We start from the raw sequence: 17,922 nt of genomic DNA, 5'->3' as shown, positions 1-17,922 counted from the left end.
TTTCTGTCATTGTCATGTGTGAATTCTTGAGGAAATTAGCAATGACTTGAGTTCTGCAGAATTTTGGTGGTAGTGGAGGAAAAGGCAGTCATCCAGTTTTCCCTCTTCCCCTTCACAGTAAGCAGCGTTTACTTCTCATGCTGTGCTGATGGGTTGGGGAACCCCACCCCCTTGCTGCATAGTGTGAGGCTGGCAGGAAGAGAACTTGTCTTACACCCTTCCTCTAGTAGAAAGCTTCTGCTGGATACCAATGTTATATGAAAACAGAAGGAAGCCTGGGTTAGAAGGGCAGCTCTGGATTCTACGTAATAGGCTCCTGTGCACTTTTTAAAATCAAAGTGAGTAAAATATAAGTACTGTATAAATCAGCATATGAGTTGTAAGATATGGTCAATATTTTGGGATGTGTATGTGGTGTTCGTCTTATGACTGGCATATAAGACAATTCCCAATTATTGCTTTGCTATTTTTGGTTTCAAGGATCATTTTATATGGTAAATGACTGGCTAAAATGCAATACTTTTGCTAATTAAACTGGTTCATTTGACTCCCATCCTTAGATATGTTCATGTAATACAGCTTTACAAATACTGTTGGCCCTGTTCACACACAACAGTGGCAAATTGGACTAATTTAGTCCATAACGACCTGCTACATTCAAAGGTGTCATATAATTAAGCTCCGCACAGCCCAGTTGTACATTGTATAATGTGTGAACATATATACTATTGGTTATTCATAGGTTAAACAATTCAAAAGTTAATGTATGAATTAATCATAGATGAACTTTAGATTGTTTAAGCCATGTACAAACTTCCTCTGAATTGTTAGATGTCTCACAAATACATGTGAATCAGGCAGATTCGAAGTTGTGCAAAATGAAAGTCACTTGTACATAGCTTGTTACCCAGCAAAGCATAGCTTAATCAACCTATGATTTCTACCATTATGTGCAAACTATGTCATATCAATCTGGATTGGTGAGAGCACTTTTTTGTATTTTACAGACTGGTAGTGACAAACCTAATACAGAATAATTTCCATATTGGGCCAAGAGAATGAAGAACAGGACATACAAAGCATGTTCTTACTAGGACAAGCTTTGTCTACTTGCACTGGGATGCAATCTACCAATACATTAATGGTTTCCTAGAATCAGTATTAATGATGAATATAGGCAACACCTATATTCTGACAGTATCCACTCAGTTTTTAAAACCCACATAAATCCTTATTAAAACCCACATAAATCCTCTCTCAATTGTGCCCGCCTGGGTGTCTGTCCAGCACCAGTCATGTCCGAAGGGGGGGGGGGGTCACTTTAATTTACCAAGCTTCTATTCTCCTTGCAGGGCTTCTTGTTCTCTCGAGACCAGGTCTAGAGTGCTTATAGCTGGCATTGGGTGACTGAGATGTTGGTGTACTGTGCACCCTTCTGCCCATCAGACTGCCTGAGCTGATGGAGATAATCTCAGACCTGGTGTTGAAGACCCCCAGGATGTTGGTCCTGGGGGACTTCAATCTCCATGCTGAGACTGTTCTGACTGGGTTGGCTCAGGACTTCATGGCCTCCATGACGGCCATGGGGCTGTCGCGACATGTCACTGGCCCGATCCATGAACGTGGTCACACACTGGACCTGGTTTTCTCGACAGGGCAGGAAGAGGGTGATCTGAGGGTGAGGAATTTGTGTCTGATTCCCTTGTCATGGTCAGATCACTTCCTTGTGAGGTTTGAGCTCAAAGCCGGCCTTTCCCTCTGTAAGGGTGCGGACCCTTTTGTGATGGTCCACCCTCAGAGCCAGATGGACCCGTATGGATTCCTGAAGGCTCTGGGGGATTTTCCAGTTGATAAAGCTGGCACTCCTGTTGATGCTCTGGTTGAACTGTGGAATGGGGAAATGGCCAGAGCAATTGACCCGATCGCTCCCAAGCGTCCTCTCCTGCCAGGCAGAGCCCGTCCATCCCCATGGTACACATCTGAATTATGGGTGATGAAGCGGGTTGGAAGACGTCTAGAGCGTAGGTGGAGGAAATCACAGGATGAATCTGACTGAACATGCCTATGAGCTTACTATTGAGCCTATGCTGTGGCGGTGAGGGCAGCAAAGAAGAAATTCTTCTCCACTTCCATTGCTTCCTCACAGTGCTGTCCAGTGGAGCTCTTTCAAGTGGTACATGGACTGATACATCCTGGCCCTAAGAAAGATCCCGTACCACCTTCGATGGCCCGCTGTGATGACTTTGCCCAGCACTTTAAGGAGAAAATCGCTCAGATTCGTCACAAGCTGGACTCCACAAGTGATTCAGATCCTTTAGGGGAGATGCCAATGACTCCGTCTGGTCAGATATTAATGGATGAATTCCAGTTATTGTGGCCCAATGACGTGGACAAGGTGCTTGGACAAGTACATTCCACCACCTGCTTACTTGACCCTTGCCCTTCTTGGCTGCTGAGCAAAGCCAAGCACAGGATTGGTGCCTGGATCCAGGAGGTTATCAACGCCTCTTTTCAGGGAACAGCTGGGTACCCGCTCGTTTAAAGGAGGCGGTAATCAGGCCTGTCCTGAAGAAGGCATCCCTGGATCTAGAGATGGCCACCAATTATAGACCAGTGGCCAACATCCCATTTTTGGGCAAGGTGTTGGAACGGGTGGTGGCACGACAACTCTAAGCAGTCTTGGATGAAACTGGTTATCTGGACCCATTTCAGTCCGGCTTCAGACTTGGGTACAGTACTGAATCTGCTTTGGTTGCCCTGTATGATGACCTGTGCAGGGAGAGAGACAGCGGGAGTGTGTCCCTGTTGGTCCTCCTGGACCTTTCAGCGGCTTTCGATACCATCGACCATGGTATCCTCCTAGATAGGATGGAGGGATTGGGAGTAGGAGGCACTGCTTGGCAGTGGTTCCGCTCCTATCTCAATGACCAATTCCAGAAGGTGGTGCTTGGGGACTATGGCTCTGCGCCATGGCAGCTAAGCCATGGAGTACTGCAGGGTTCCATTTTGTCCCCCTTGCTATTTAATATCTACATGAAACCGCTGGGAGAGGTCATCAGGAGGTTTGGGCTGCAGAGTCATCAGCTCTACCTCTCTTTTTCAATCAGGCTGTACTGAACCAGTGCCTAGTCTAGGTAATGGGCTGGATGAGGGCCAATAAACTGAAACTCAATCCAGACAAGACGGAAGTCCTGCTGGTGGGTGGATCGAGCTCCTGGGTAGGTGACTTGGGCCTTGCCCTGGACGAGGTTGCACTCCCTCTAAAGGACAGGGTCTGCAGCTTGGGAGTGCTCCTTGACCCGGAGCTGTCCTCAAGTGACTGCGGTGGCGAGGAGCGCTTTCCTTCAGCTTCGGCTAATCTATCAGTTGCATCCCTACCTGGAGGAAGATTGCCTAGCCACAGTGACACATGCATTGGTTACTTCCTGGTTGAATTTCTGCAACGCGCTCTAAGTGGGGCTGCCCTTGAAGACAGTCCAGATACTGCAGATGGTGCAAAACAGAGCAGCCAGGTTGCTGACGAGGACTGGGCATTATTCTGATATAATCCCAGTCCTCTATCAGCTTCACTGGCTTCCCATCGAAGTCCAGGCTCAATTCAAGGTGCTGGTCATTACCTATAAAGCATTTAACTTGGGACCTGGATACCTAAAGGAACGCCTTCTTTCATATTTGCCCTCCTGCCCCCTGAGATCGGCAGCAGAGGCCCTCCTCCAGGAACTCTCCATGAAAGATATTAGGAGACAAAGTACCCGGAGGAGGGCTTTCTCTGTGGTGGCGCCCCGCCTATGGAATATGCTCCCCAGAGAGGTCCGCCTGGTGCCGTCGTTATTTGTTTTTCGGCGCTAGGCTAAGACCTTTTTATTTCAGCAATATTTTAATAAGTTTTAATATCATGACTTATATGTTTTATTGCAGCCAGTGTGGGTCTATAATTTTGTTATATTTTATTGTATTTTAGTTATGTGAGCTGTCCTGAGGCTTTCGCGACAGGATGGCATATGAATACTTTGAATGAATGAATGAATGAATGAATGAATGAATGAATGAATGAATGAGTAATCCACAAAAACTGCCTCTTCCATTTTGGGAAACTTAAGGAAACATTTAGGATTGCACGTAACAAGGCAATAACTAACAATGGAGAAATGTTACTGTTTATCTAGGATCTAGAGTCTAGGTGAATTAGGGGTTTTTCTCCAAGCAGAGTAAGACCATGATACTATATAAACTTGCCCGGGAGTATACTCACATTGACTGCTATGAGATTTACCTCTAAGAAGTAGACCTGTGTAAGATTGCAATGCAGTAGTATAAAGCCACTACAAAACAATTTTGCTTTGTAACCTTCTTTGAGGTCAATCATGCTTCAGATTCTACACCTGTATTGCTTTTCTTGCATAATTCTTGATATTCTGGAGTTAGCATTCATGATTAAATTTCAAGAATTGTTGCTGGTACAGAGTGTGCATGTGTACAGTAGTCTTTCCTCTTTGGATTATTGTCAGATTTTCAACCAGCTGCACAATGCTACTTGATACAAGGAATGCCACCATGATATATGAGTGTATTGGGCAGACTCTATAAATTACATCTAATACTATTAGTCCAAAAGCAAGGGAGGTAATTTTCCAGAAATTAGCATTTGTCTGGTGAATATGGGGTTTGAAAGAGTAACCACACATTTAAGAAAATGCACAGTGGTACCTCAGCTCATGAATGCCTCAGTTCACGACCAAATCGGGTCACGAACAGAAATTTCAGAAAAATTTTGCCTCAGGTCGCAAACTCCGCATCAGGTGATGATCACGATTGCACCCGTCTTCCCTGCATGAGTGCAACCATGATCACGCTTGGGGGCGGGTGGCCACAGTTGCACTCGGGGGGGGGGGCATGTAATCACAGTTGTGCTGTGGGTGGGGGGGAGATGGCAGTGATCTTCGTTGTTCTGTCACTTTGCTTCAAATTTTTGTGATTAAAAATATAGTTTCAGAATGGATTAACCTTATTACATTGAACCTCATGGAGAAATTTGACTTGGCTCACGACTGAGTTGGGTCGTGACCAGAGTCGTGGAATGGATTAAATTCGTGAGCCAAGGTACCACTGTACTTTTTGAAGTATTCCTAGCGTTGGAATATGAAATTAGAGATGGGACCTGCAACAAAATGTTGTGGTGTGAAATGTACCATTCAGTTCTAGCCAGACATGCCCTTTTCTGTAATATTACATCCCCCTGCCCGTTTTTATTCTCATCTTTGCAAATCTTAGGATTCTTTCAATATGGATGATACCCCTTTTTGTGCATAAATGATGCTGTTTTGACGACAGAATTCATAGGTAGGAAAATTAAATTGTGTGGGGAGTGGATGACTCCTCTTCACCCAACCTCTGCAGTTCATAATGATGCCGAAAGGGAAAGGCCAGTGTGTTCCGATACTGTCCGGTCCGTGGGGTGTGCACTGGAAGGATGATGTGTGCATGCACTTTGCTGCAGGTGAGGTTTCTCCACTGGAGGAGGCCTTGTACATAATCAAGCTGATTTACTTGTCCTGTGCCTTCTCCCACTGGGAAAAGGATGTGGAGCAGCTGACCCTTTGCAGCTTGGCTTCATTCATCCTTTACCTCTTCCACAAGGAAGTCACAAGATGAGCAAAGGCTACCTCTTCTGTGTTTGAAGGACCTTGTGCAAGCACCAGATGAGAGCACTGTCTGGCTATGCTTGTTTCATGAGCAAGGATGAGCTCCTGCTCCAGTCACTGACTTAAGGATAACAAGAGCAGTCCTCTCCCTACCCTCCAAAGCCTTTGGCAACCTCTAGGCCAGAGAGTGGGGCTTGTGGATGGAAGGGGTCTGCAGAAGTAACTTTTGCATTCCAGGAGTTGCTCACTCATGGCACAAATGTGAGAGGGCTTTGTTTTTTATATTGGACAGTGCTCTGTATCCTCTACAGAGTAGAATAATGAGCAGTGCAATATTAGTGAACATCACTAGAATTGGCGATGGATATACCAATTAGCAGGCACAAAGAGGAGCCCCTTTGGTTATGAGTGGTCCTCACTGCAGTGCTTGCCCTGTTTTTGTCCTGTGGTTGTCATATAGCTAGCATGCAGCATGAAAATGCCTCCTCAGCCCATCAGTTGTGGCCATCAAGCTGACTATCATGTGCACTAAAAGGTAGTGGCTGTCCAGAATTCCATCCAAGCTCCCTCCTAGTTCTGTCCATAGATGCAAGATACTGAACCTGACCTCTTTTGGAAAGTATCCAAGTATTCAATATCGAGTGCAGCTGCTGCCAGCAGAGTAGGACTGAGTAGACTGGAGGCATTTTTTGCCTCTTCATCCTCCTTTTTGGATGTTTCTTCTAGTTGAGCCTCTAAGCCAGTCTACAAATAGCATACTGCTAGGGCTGGAGACCACAGGATTTCTCATATGGCAGCCTCTCTGCCAACCAACAGAATAGTCCTCTTTGCCTTTCCTTTGAGGCAAAACAGCCAGATCAGTTCTTCCTGTATGACCTGTGAGAAGCGGGGGGCGGGGTGATCAGAATAGAATCCTCCTGGTTAGGTCATAGCAACATCTATGGCTTTGGGAGATGGATTCTTATGTTCCACAGGATGGGACTTAAAGATTGCCATCCTCCAAATCCACTGTGATAATAGTCAACAGCAGGCACCAAGAGAGAATAGATTCTGAAGAGCATAGGCTGTGCATTCACTGTCCTTAAACTATTTTTTCTAAAAGTAGTTGGACAATCCTGTGAGGTCATGGACTAAAATAGTGGTAAGGATATAGTGAAATTGCAAGACATCTTGGACTTCAAATCGTATCAACCCAAGCCAGGAAAGATAGAACTGTAGTCTTACAACATCTGAAAGGGCACCAGATCCCTATATCTGCTTTATGGTGTTACCCAACTATCTATTGCTCAGCTAGTTATGAAATCAGTAAGTGGCATACACATGGTCTTCACTATATGTTGTGATAATGCAGGATAGTTACAGAGTACAAATGGAAAAAGAAACTCAGCTTTCTTTTTTAAAGAGGCATTTTCTAGCTCTTAGTGCTGTAAAGATATCCTTGAAAGTGCAAGGAATTATGTGGTTCCATGCTTATTGCTTCTCTGACCCCAACTAGCAAAATCAGTCTGTCCGAAAACAATCAAGTGCAGAATAAAATAAGCAAACTTTGTCTAGTTCCTGTAAGATGCAGAATTGCAAGGCATTTTTAAAAGCAGAGATTACACAGAGAACATTTTAAATAAAAAGACCTACAGCTTTTTAAATAAACAGTACTTTTGGTACACTTTAAACACACTATACATTCCTTATTTAGGGAAAGAATTAATGTATAATTCACTCTGGACAGTTGGCCCACATTCCTACACCCTGGAAACATTAAACAAGCTTTCACAGTGAGGCAGCTTTACAGTATCTCCAGCCCTTATTTCATTCATTATTTCCTTATTTATGTTGAGGAAATTTTTTCATGTCTGTTGGTTCAGGATCATTCCTTTTTCCTGTGAATGGTGAGCTATTCTTGATATCCAAGAAAGTTTTTCCTTTATCTAACCCCAACAATACAGATTTCCTAGATTATATTAAGAGAAGTAGTTAAGGAATCTTGTCTAGCCAATTATAGCTACTGAGATTAAACATTGTCAATGTTGAAACAATTCACTAGGGTGTGTTGATAGAATACAAATGTATCAGTCACACAGTTGTTCTATTTCTCTCCCTCCCTGCTCCAAAGTCAGTTTAAGTTAGGTGTGCTCTCTCACAATATGCAATGGTTGCAGCTAAATAATTGAACAATATCTTATACCAGAAAGGGAGCATCAGCTGCCCCCTTAATGCTGTTACGAATCAAAACTATTTTAAATATATTATATACAAGTCCTAAACAAACTTAAAAGAAGACTAGGATAAATCGATTGTATAAAGAAAAATACTTTATAAAAGAAGTAACAACTTGCTTTGGATCTTGATGTCCAAAGATAAACTGTTCTGGAAGACAAATGTGTGAATACCAGTCTTTCAGGTCTTGAAATAATCCATACAAATAAGGGCCCCTACTTGACATAATAGGAGCCAACTTGCAAGTTTACCTTTCAGGTAGCTAACAGGTAATTTCTCAGCAAAGTTGATGAGTAATGCCCAAAAAAGGGAGGAATCTACTACAAAGGAACTGAGCGAATCTCAGAGAGAACTTGCCTTGCTAAAATATTTGCAGGAATGAATACATCAACCAACTGTCCCTTTAAAATCAGCATATTTAGCATTTTTCTGCTTATTGTACTGCACTTGTAAGTAAAGAACTTCATTTTCTGCTAGTTTTGCTCTAAAAGCTTTTTTTCTAATGTAGCAAATGAAAGGTAAATTATACCATTCTCAAAACATGATAGAAGGTAAGTAAATTGTCAGACTCCAATTGTATAACAAGTTCTTATTTGATCGCATTATTAGCAGAGAACTAGGGACTGGATCCAGATTTGTCCCCTTATAAATGGAAGGGCTAGTTTTGTTCACACAGGAAACCAGGATCCTGCAGATACTTCCTGCTGAAGGAAAGAGTCAGGTAGCAATACTCTCACCTACTTTCCCCTGCAGCTTGTTTGAAAAGCTCTTCTGGAGGGTTCCCTCTGGAACAGCATGGGAGGTAGTGCTTAGGAGCTTCATGGGGAAGGGGAAAGAAGAGAACATTGCAATCTAGCTCTTTTCCTCCAGAACTCTGCTGAGCACAAGTCTAGATCCAACTGAAGCCAGGAGGATTCTGGCTAAGCTGTATGAAAGTGAAGAAGGCATTTCCAAGTAAGGGAGAGAAAAATTATCATAAGCCCCTTAACTCAGTGGCTCACTCCCATTCTGTGGAGGGCAGGAGTGGTGGAGAACAAAACCCCTGTTCTCCTCACCTGCACTCTTCACTAGATGTAGTTGCTCAACTAGGTGGGACTCTTCAGAAAGGATGGGAAAGATGCTAGAGAGGCCTCAATATACATCATCTCCTGGATTCTCCAGTGTCCACCCCTCCCTACCCAATGTTCCCATCTCACAGGTCAAAGCAGCTGCCAGATGCAAACGGGGAAGAGGTGGAACTCTGATTTCTCATTCTGAGTATTGCCTCTGAGCTCAGACTGGAGAATCCAGAGTATCCTGACATCTCAGATGTTATGTAAGGGCCATAGGAATGCTTTTTCTGCTACTTTGCAGTACAAAAAGAAACTCAATTCAACATGAATGTTACTTTGGAAGTAGCATACCACGCAACAAAGAATTTCTAATAAAACAATTCTAGTAAATAGTATATTAAGTAAAAAAGCAATTCTATGTTAGGTTTTGGAATACACTAATTGGATCCAAACTTACTACTTGGTTCATGGAAGGAGCTTCTGTTCATGGAAGAAATCTTTTGTGAACACACAGGCTTCTTCAATAAGCAGAATTCTTCTTCCAAGAAAGGAGTGGTAAGTTCAGATCCAATTCACCAAATGTATTGCAAATGATGCCCAAATGCTCCTGTCAAATACAGTTTCATGACATCATTAAAACATATGAATAATATCATGGTCACTTTAATTTTCTTATCATGGTAAATCAGGTTGAATGTCTTGAATACCTTTCTTCCCGGAGGTAATCAAACTTAATTCGGGGGGGGGGGGGATCAGTTCACATTTAGAAGAGCTGTTTTTTTCCTCTTCCTTTCCCCCTTTATTTCAAACACAGCAAATATCCTTGAGGAAACATAGACAGTGGCATTTTGGAGTCTCTGTTGCAAACTCAGTGAATCTGAACAGTTGGTTATGTGATTTTCATGATGGCCTTCCCACTCCTTTACTTCCTCTTCTCTTACTAGTAAAGGCTTCCCCAAGGACTGGCCAAACAATTGGCAGACATCTTGAGCTTTTTGTCGGGCGCTCCCAACAGCAGCAAGACATACCTGCCGCCTGGAAAAAAAACAAGTTAGGAAGTTTAGCTAATTGAGCAACAGGCTGTCCATTAAAGCCTTTAAGCAGTGCAACAACTATTTATTTTATTAACTATGTATCCTGTTTTATAAAGTAAAAAGCCATTACAAAGTGACTTAACAGCACAATCTCATGCCTTGCTATTCAGAAGGAAGTCTCACTGAGTTCAATAGGATTTACTCTCAGGTAAATGTGTGTACAATTATAGCCTCAAGGTATCTGTAAACTACACATCAGTTATGTTATATGTGCAACCATTCCAATCCTTCCGTATTACTGATTATTTGGAAAGGCAGACTCTGAAAAAACTCAAAGCAATCCTAAGAGCTAGTTTCTGAATGTTTTTGCCCCCCCCCCCCCCCCTTTTTCCTTGTTTTAGATTGTAAACTTAAAAGCAGGAATTACTGTCCTAATCTAGACCCAGAACCGTTTTAGCTAAATAAAAGCTTTGAGGAACCCTTTAAAATAAGTATATACAAGGAGGGACCCAAAAAACAAAACAAAACACACACACACCCCAGGAATTATTTTCTGGAGTGCAGGCCCCTTGTAGTACAAGGGGTTTCCCCCACCAGATGAGTGTTCTAGGAACCCACCTGCATCAGCGTATCCAGCTGGGTTGTTGTAAGAGGCTGCATTCAGCTTCAGTGAGGGGTTTGGGGGTTTTTTTAGATTGTTTCAACACGTTTGCCTATTTCGTGATGGCTGATTTACATGAACAACGTGGAACGGTGAAATTTTGTTCAGCTGAGAGTTCTGCAGTTTTTGACAAAAAAAGCCACGACTCTTGTGCCCCACCCCGCATTTACCCAATTTTGTCCTGTGCAACCTTTGTTTTGTTTCCCTGGATAAAAAAAGTCCCTAAAGGGGAAACTTTTTGCTGATGTGGAAGAGGTGAAACAAAAAACGGCAGAAGCATTAAAAGGCATCAAAATCGACAAGATCAAAACCTGTTTTGAGCAGTGGAAAAAACAACTCGATAGGTGTATTGCATCAAACGGAGAGAACTCTGAAGGTGACTGAAGTCTGAACATGTAAAAATAAATACATGATTTTTTAGAAATAAATTCCTCTTTTTGGGGGTCCCCCCTCAGATGTAGAGCTGCACTAATTTCATAATCTCTTGCCAGGAAGTCCTTTTCTTTATCATTACGTACTGATATATATAGCTTGTTATCGAAGAGGAATATTCCCATTAATTCCCATAAATTCAGAACTTTTAGAAGAAAAAGCAGAAGGGAGAGAATCCCTGTTCAACCTTCTTACAGTCAGTGTTTCACACGGGGTATTATTTCCTCCTGACTTTCCAGCCAGTAAGGTGGGAGATGTGGCCTACTGCTGGGTGGAGAGTTACTTGCTTCCAGAGCATTATCAAGGCCAGCCATGAACTGCAGACACCTACAGGAAGAACATGTTTATACTACCTCTAATTTTCTTTGGGCTGAGCAACAAAGCTGCAGCTCACAGCACCATTACCAATTCTACTTAGGCAAACTCAGTTTTTGGAAAAAGAAGAAGAAAAAATAACTTACCGAAGGGCATCTAAAGTCTCCATAGTATGGTAAAAGTGAGCTGGGCTGATGATGACGGAACTATCCAGCTTCTCAACAAGAAAGTTACAAACATCTTGCATTTTCTCAAAATTACTGAATGTAATGCAGACCTGTATATGAAGGTAAAAAACCGGAAGATTCTTCTCCATGCCCCACTTATAAATGGAACAAAAATACATGATTAAAACATGCATTCCTTACTAGATATAAACTACTTGAAATGTTATGATCTAATATCAAAATATGAATTTTGGTATAATATTTTCATCCTACTGAATTCAATAGGAACTTATTCTGAGGATTGTGCAAGATGTTAGCCTATGTCAAAGAGCTGTGAGCTTGGTTCTGGGAACAATTACAAATTCAGCTGTGGGAAGGGATAGAGCAAGGGGAACATGTGCTCAGAGGTACACTGTTCTTTAATTCTTTAAGAGAATATACCCCTGCCTGAGCCTGTACTTAGCCGTTGGCTTCAGTTGATGATCTCAAGGTTCTAGTGCAAGGTCTGCAAGCCAGAGGTCTCATTTATTTTACTTAAAGCTTGTATATACTGTCCAACTACTAGCATCTTGGGACGATCTTCCTGCTACTCATACAGCACGGGGCACTGCTGCTACAGCTCTCTATGACTATTAAGAAAAATGATTAGAAGTACAACACCAAGTAGCTTATATGCAGATTAGAGCACTAATACCCTAAGGTAATGCAGTAAAACATCACTTGAAGCCCCCCCTAAGCCACAGTACATACAGGAAGTTAGTTTGCAGGAAGAAACATGAATCTTGGCTTTGAGACCCTCATATGCCTACAATATACAGGTGACTAGTCAGGCAGCACATTTCAAGCACTGTTTTTCATACAAGTACTAGTTTGTACACCTGCACAAACAACCTAAATTAGTATGAAGTTTTTTTCTTCAATACTGAATTGAATCTGAATAACTCTGGGCAGAAAAAAATAACCACTAGCACTCCACAAACGTATTATAGCACTTAATGTTGTATTATATTAACTGCATTACAACACTTAATGCTATAATACAGGGGTACTCAACCTTTTTGGAAAGGTGGCCACATTTGGGAAGAAAGAACCTGCTGTGGGCACCACCACAAATGGGCCCCATGAATGATGTGGCTGGGAGAGTAGAACTGGAAAGGGTCACTGCCTGACTCACTCAATCTTCTTCTGTCCATATAGTCCTTTTCCATGTACCTTTTCTTTTCATTCCCAGCCTTGAGCCTCATTTTAATTTTGTATTTGTAAATCAATGTATTTTTTTTGTATTTTTATATTTAATGGTAATTTATTATGTACTATTGTATTTCAATGTATTTTATCATGTTGTAAGCCGCCCCGAGGTTTCGGCAAGGGGCGGCATAGAAATGTTATAATAATAATAATAAAAATAATAATTAGATCTTTCCCTGTCTCTAGCCTTCTTTTTATCCTTACTTCCTATCCCCTAGTCTGATCTATCTCCTACTTACCTCCTTCATCTTGCTGTTTCTCCCCTCCCCACCTCTCTACCTTGCTGTTTCTCCCCATTCTTAGTCTGTCTTTCTCCTCTACCACTTTGTTTTCTCACTGAACAGCTAGAGGCAGGCTGAGAAACAGAAAATGTTAACTTTATTTAATAAGGGGGCAGGAGTGGAGAATTGAGGACATCATCAAAAGTACTCTTGCGATAAAAGGCAGAATTTATAGCAATTGTTATCTGTAAGGTTAGCAGAAGAACATCTTTGATTCTAATATTTGCTAAGAGGTTTTAATTTTAGGGACTAGTCAGAAAGGTTTCTACATTAGGCTGAAGCTGACAGGGAGCTTTCTTAAAAGATGAATGTTTAACTCCAAATGACAGGCACCTGAAGGTGGGGCACTATCCCTTGTTAAGAATGTGCACTGCAGCCTAGTTTCACACATCTCTAATAGCAAGGTTCATCCATTAAGTATACTTTCATGCCATGAAAATGTAAATTTTCCACCCTTATTTTACTAAGGTGCAAAAGGTATGCAAAAAGATTTTTCCAAAGATAGTGTAGTGGGTTAGTGAAACACTTTCAGATTAGATGAAACAATGTTTTTATCAAGATTATAGATTAGCTTAGTATAGCATAAATCAAATAGTAATTAACTGAACATGCTTTTAACCCCCATTTATTGGAGCATCTTAAATGATTTCATCAGCCATCAACAACATAAAATTAAAAATCTATGTCTAGTTGTTCTTTTGCAGAACAACTTCTACCAAAATTGACATAGTGTTAGAGATGTATTACCAATGCTGAAACTTATACTTGCCTCTGCTTCCATTTTATAAGCATTGTCTATTCTACTGAAGTTTTTTGTCACAGTTACATTGTTCTCCTAGAGAAAAAACACAGCAATTTAAATTACACTATTCAAAAGATAATGCTTCCTAGTTGTTGTTGTGTCCGACCCATCGCAACCCCATGGACAACATCCCTCCAGGCCTTCCTGTCCTCCACCATCCCCTAGAGTCCACCTAAGCTCACACCAACTGCTTCAGTGACTCCATCCAGCCACCTCATTCTCTGCCATCCCCTTCTTCTTTTGCCGTCAACCATTAGGCTCTTCTCCAGGGCGTCCTTCCTTCTCATTAGGTGGCCAAAGTATTTGAGTTTCATCTTCAGTATCTGGCCTTCTAAAGAGCACCACTGCTCATTCTGGTAACTAATATTTTAGTGTAGCAGCACATTTCAAAGCAAAAGTTAAATAGCTTAGGTTTAGTAACAATGAAAATGGGTAAGATAATAGGTATATACATTTTAGTTCATAACTAACTGAAGTCCCATTGATTTACAGTGCACACAGAAGTTTAAAAATTGTCATAAAACATGTCTTCAAATACTGTAGTGGTGGTAGCACCTTGAAACATATGATTTAACTTATAAAATTCTGATGATCTGCAAGTATGCTCAGTTTGAGATACAAGTTATACAAAACTGTATTCACATTCACACCAATAAAATACATTCAACTGACAGAAATGATTTTAAAAACACAATACCAACTTCATAGAGGATAAATATGTTTAAGTTTTACTACTATGTGATCAACATGAATTCAAATAATCAGGTACACACTGGCTAGTGCATTTTTACTTCAATGGGTATTAACTAAGATTTGTTTTGGTTGCTATTACACTGCATTTCTATCCTGCCTTTTCTCCACTAGTGAGGAACCCAAGGCAGCTTACATAGTTCCATTTTACTCTCACAGCAACAGCCCTGTGAGAGTAAAAGACTGGCCCAAAGTCACCCAGTGAGCTTCATGGCTGAGTGGGGACTAGGATCTGGATCTCTTGGGCCCTCAGTCCAGCACTGTGACCACCACACCAGTGACTCTATGTAATGTCTTTACTTTCGGTAATGGGAAAAAATACTGTCTCCATGTGGTCTTATGTATTACTACAACTTGGAAAGACTCAGGAGTTGAACATCACAGGGCAGAAATTAAATTGTGGCATCACTTTCCAAATGAAGCCTAGCAGAAAATTAATTTATCTCATTAACCAAGCATATGCCTTTATAAGGTATTAGGCTACCAATCAGTATATTTGACAATCAATTTGATTTTTCCCTTATTCTATTCTATACAAAGTAATCTAGACATTCTTGTTTCTTTAAAATAGAACAACTTGCCATGATCACCATCACAGAAATAGATGTGATAATAGTAAATATGCGTGGCTTTTATTTTTTTACTATAAAATGGTTGTTTTGCTCACACATGATTATGGCTACAGCATCAGGCTTCAGGGTTCTACTAGGAGACCCATTCAATTTCACTTCACTTTAAGAACTGAGTTTACTAGTTTTCCTCTCCCTTCCCTTTTTCTTGTGTACTGTCTTTTAGATTGTGATTTCGCAAGCAAGATTGCCATGTTATTTTACAGATCTTAGATATACTCCGGGATGAGACGTAAAAATGTACCACATAAATATATAAAATAAATATTTTCAAGATACATGTTTCAGTTTCATAAAAGGAAATCTTTTGCATACTAAATAATCTGCTCAACCTTCAAACCCATGTTCTAAGAAATTTATGGGAAGTTCACTTATTAGATACACAACAATTAAGAGAGATAGCTTATATTAACACATGTAATATTCATTACTAATAGACTGTTATTAACCATGGCTGGTCAGAAAAGTCAAAGCCATCCCCATTATAGTTTGATACTCAATTGCTTAACACTTGGAAAAATAAAAGTGATATAGAAAAACAGTTACTTTGCCCATAAAAGACAGAGACATATCTACTCTGCAGTGATCTTTACAGATTTGTAACATCAGTTTTGACTAAAGTACTCCATGCACTGTGTATGTGTATGGGGGCAGGAAAGCACTTACACAGAAGATTATCATTATGTGCTCCACATGGGGATGCCCTTGAAGTGTCCAAGTTCAATTGATGCAAAAATGCTACCTCCAGATTATCTCCTGGGTCAGCACACGTTACCAGCTGATTAGTTTCCTGCCTAAACAGAAGGCATTGGTTTCTACCTTTATAATTCTAAGCCACATCCCCCCCCCCCCATAACTTTGGTTTGCATGATCACAGCCATGGAAATAACCTATGGTAGTTTATTTCCCCCATTGCTGGGAGAATTTAATTAGTCTTGTAAAGTGGCAAGGGTGGCTGTTGTCATGCCAGAACTGTTGCAGACCATGGATTCTGGTTTTATTAACTACAACTATACTGATAAAGGAAATTATACAAATTTCCCTGGCTTGTGCAGGACAAGGAATGAGGCATCATGGCTTGCTTCCCCATAACTGTGCACACTGGGTTTGCTACCCAAAGAGTTTACTCTAAACTAGTTCTCAAGTCACACTGATCTTGACCTGACTTTGGAACTGCTTACATGTGGGAAGAGAACTGCGGAGATTCAAGCTCCTTGAGCAGGTTATCCTGCCTCCCAAATTCGTTGTGAGGGCCGTTATGAAGGGGAAGGGGTGGCAGCAACATGTGTGTTGCCTAACACTATATAAAGCTTTAGTTATTGGACTGGTGACCAAAGATAAGAATATGCTACTCTCTTTGACCCAGTTCTCAAGACTGGAGTTGTATTTTGAAAAACCCACGGCTTCTCCCTAGGAGCGACAACAGAGGACCTTTGTTTTGGGTAGATAACCAAGGACCCAGCGGTCAAAGGGGCGGCAGTGGTGTGAGTGCTGGACCGGGGGCCTGGGAGATCCGGGCTCCAGTCCTTACCTGGCCATGAAGTAATTTTGGGTCAGCTGTAGGCTTTCAGACTAACCTACCTCTCAGGGTTGTTGTGAAAGAGAGAGAAAGGAGGAAGACTATGCAAGCTTCTCGGGTTGCGTAAAAGAGAAAGGAAGGCGGGTTACTCATGTAGCAAGGTCAGAAACCAGCAGGGAGGCCAGCCGGAGAAAGCCGCGCCTGGGCCACGTCGCCTACCCACCAAGAGACCTCCGCGCTGCCGGGCGGCCTGGGCGATGTAGTCCAGCCTCCGCGTCACGCTGCTCCGCGCCGCGCTGGCCTCCGCTTTCCTGCTTCGCAAGTGCACCGTGACTTTCGCCCGGTCCGGCGGGGCGCTGAGCTCCGCGCTGCCGCTCACATGCACCTCCCTACCGGGCGATAACAGAAAGCCGGGTGTTCCTCCGCCCGCTCCTTCCCCCGCGTCTCTTGGCGGCTCATTCTCCCGGCTGTCCGGCCCAAGAAGCGCAGGCACGGACTCTGCAAACACCCGAGCCGGAGAGAACGGCATCCCGCCGAGCGTGAGAAGGAACGTTGGGCTCCATAGCAACGAGCGGCGCGCCCCCGCCTTTCTCTTCCACGGAATTATGGGCAATGTGGTTTTCCGAGCGAGAGAATCACGTGGGCTGGCTGGCTGGCGGCTTTGGGGCTGGGAGCCTGTGTCCCGTCTTTCGCAGAGCCGGATGTAGCTCGCATTCCCAGTGCCCGACGGTGATGGATGAATCTGGTTGCTGTTTGCGTTTGCTGTAAACGCTGGCTTGCCTTTTGCCTCCAAGGCTGCCATCTTATATCCGTTTTTACCTGGAAGTACTGGGCATAGTGAGCAGTGCTGGCCCCAGGCTTTGGTGGCTCCCCTCTCTTTGTAAATCTGCCTTCTTCCTGCTATTGTAAGCAGCTGCTCTTGGCGGCATAATCGGTCTAATTTTACCTCCACTTGTTCTGTGGGAAGAGAGCAAGTAGGCAGGGCATCCACTGCTCTGCCTGCTTGCTGCCTTCAACTTTTGTCTGGGTCAGAAAAAGAGGCAGGTGGCCAAGCAGGTTGCAGTGGTCAAGAGACTGAGCCAGGGAGATTCTTGTTAGTGGATCCGTAATAGGGGGCTTTTTTCTGAATAAACATGCATTGGGTTATTTAGTAAAGCTCCTGTGCTTTGGATTGCT

At 42.5% G+C, this 17,922-nt stretch overlaps 1 protein-coding gene across 1 annotated transcript; it reads right to left on the bottom strand.

Annotated features, from left to right (window-relative positions):
* Positions 1-9,555: 9,555 nt before the first annotated feature.
* Positions 9,556-17,548, bottom strand: IRAK1BP1 (interleukin 1 receptor associated kinase 1 binding protein 1). The gene is made up of 4 exons (XM_044421452.1): positions 16,970-17,548; positions 13,816-13,881; positions 11,497-11,627; positions 9,556-9,943 (listed from the first exon to the last, which is right to left on the bottom strand). Exons 1-4 carry the CDS (start codon positions 17,546-17,548, stop codon positions 9,661-9,663), a joined length of 1,059 nt encoding a protein of 352 aa, XP_044277387.1. The 3' UTR covers positions 9,556-9,660.
* Positions 17,549-17,922: the final 374 nt, after the last annotated feature.

This window comes from Varanus komodoensis, unplaced genomic scaffold (genome assembly GCF_004798865.1).
Source record: "Varanus komodoensis strain SLA01 unplaced genomic scaffold, ASM479886v1 scaffold12, whole genome shotgun sequence".
Classification (NCBI taxonomy): domain Eukaryota; kingdom Metazoa; phylum Chordata; class Lepidosauria; order Squamata; family Varanidae; genus Varanus; species Varanus komodoensis.
The sequence above is the reverse complement of the archived record's forward strand: the minus strand, read 5'-3'. Positions and strand labels throughout refer to the sequence as shown.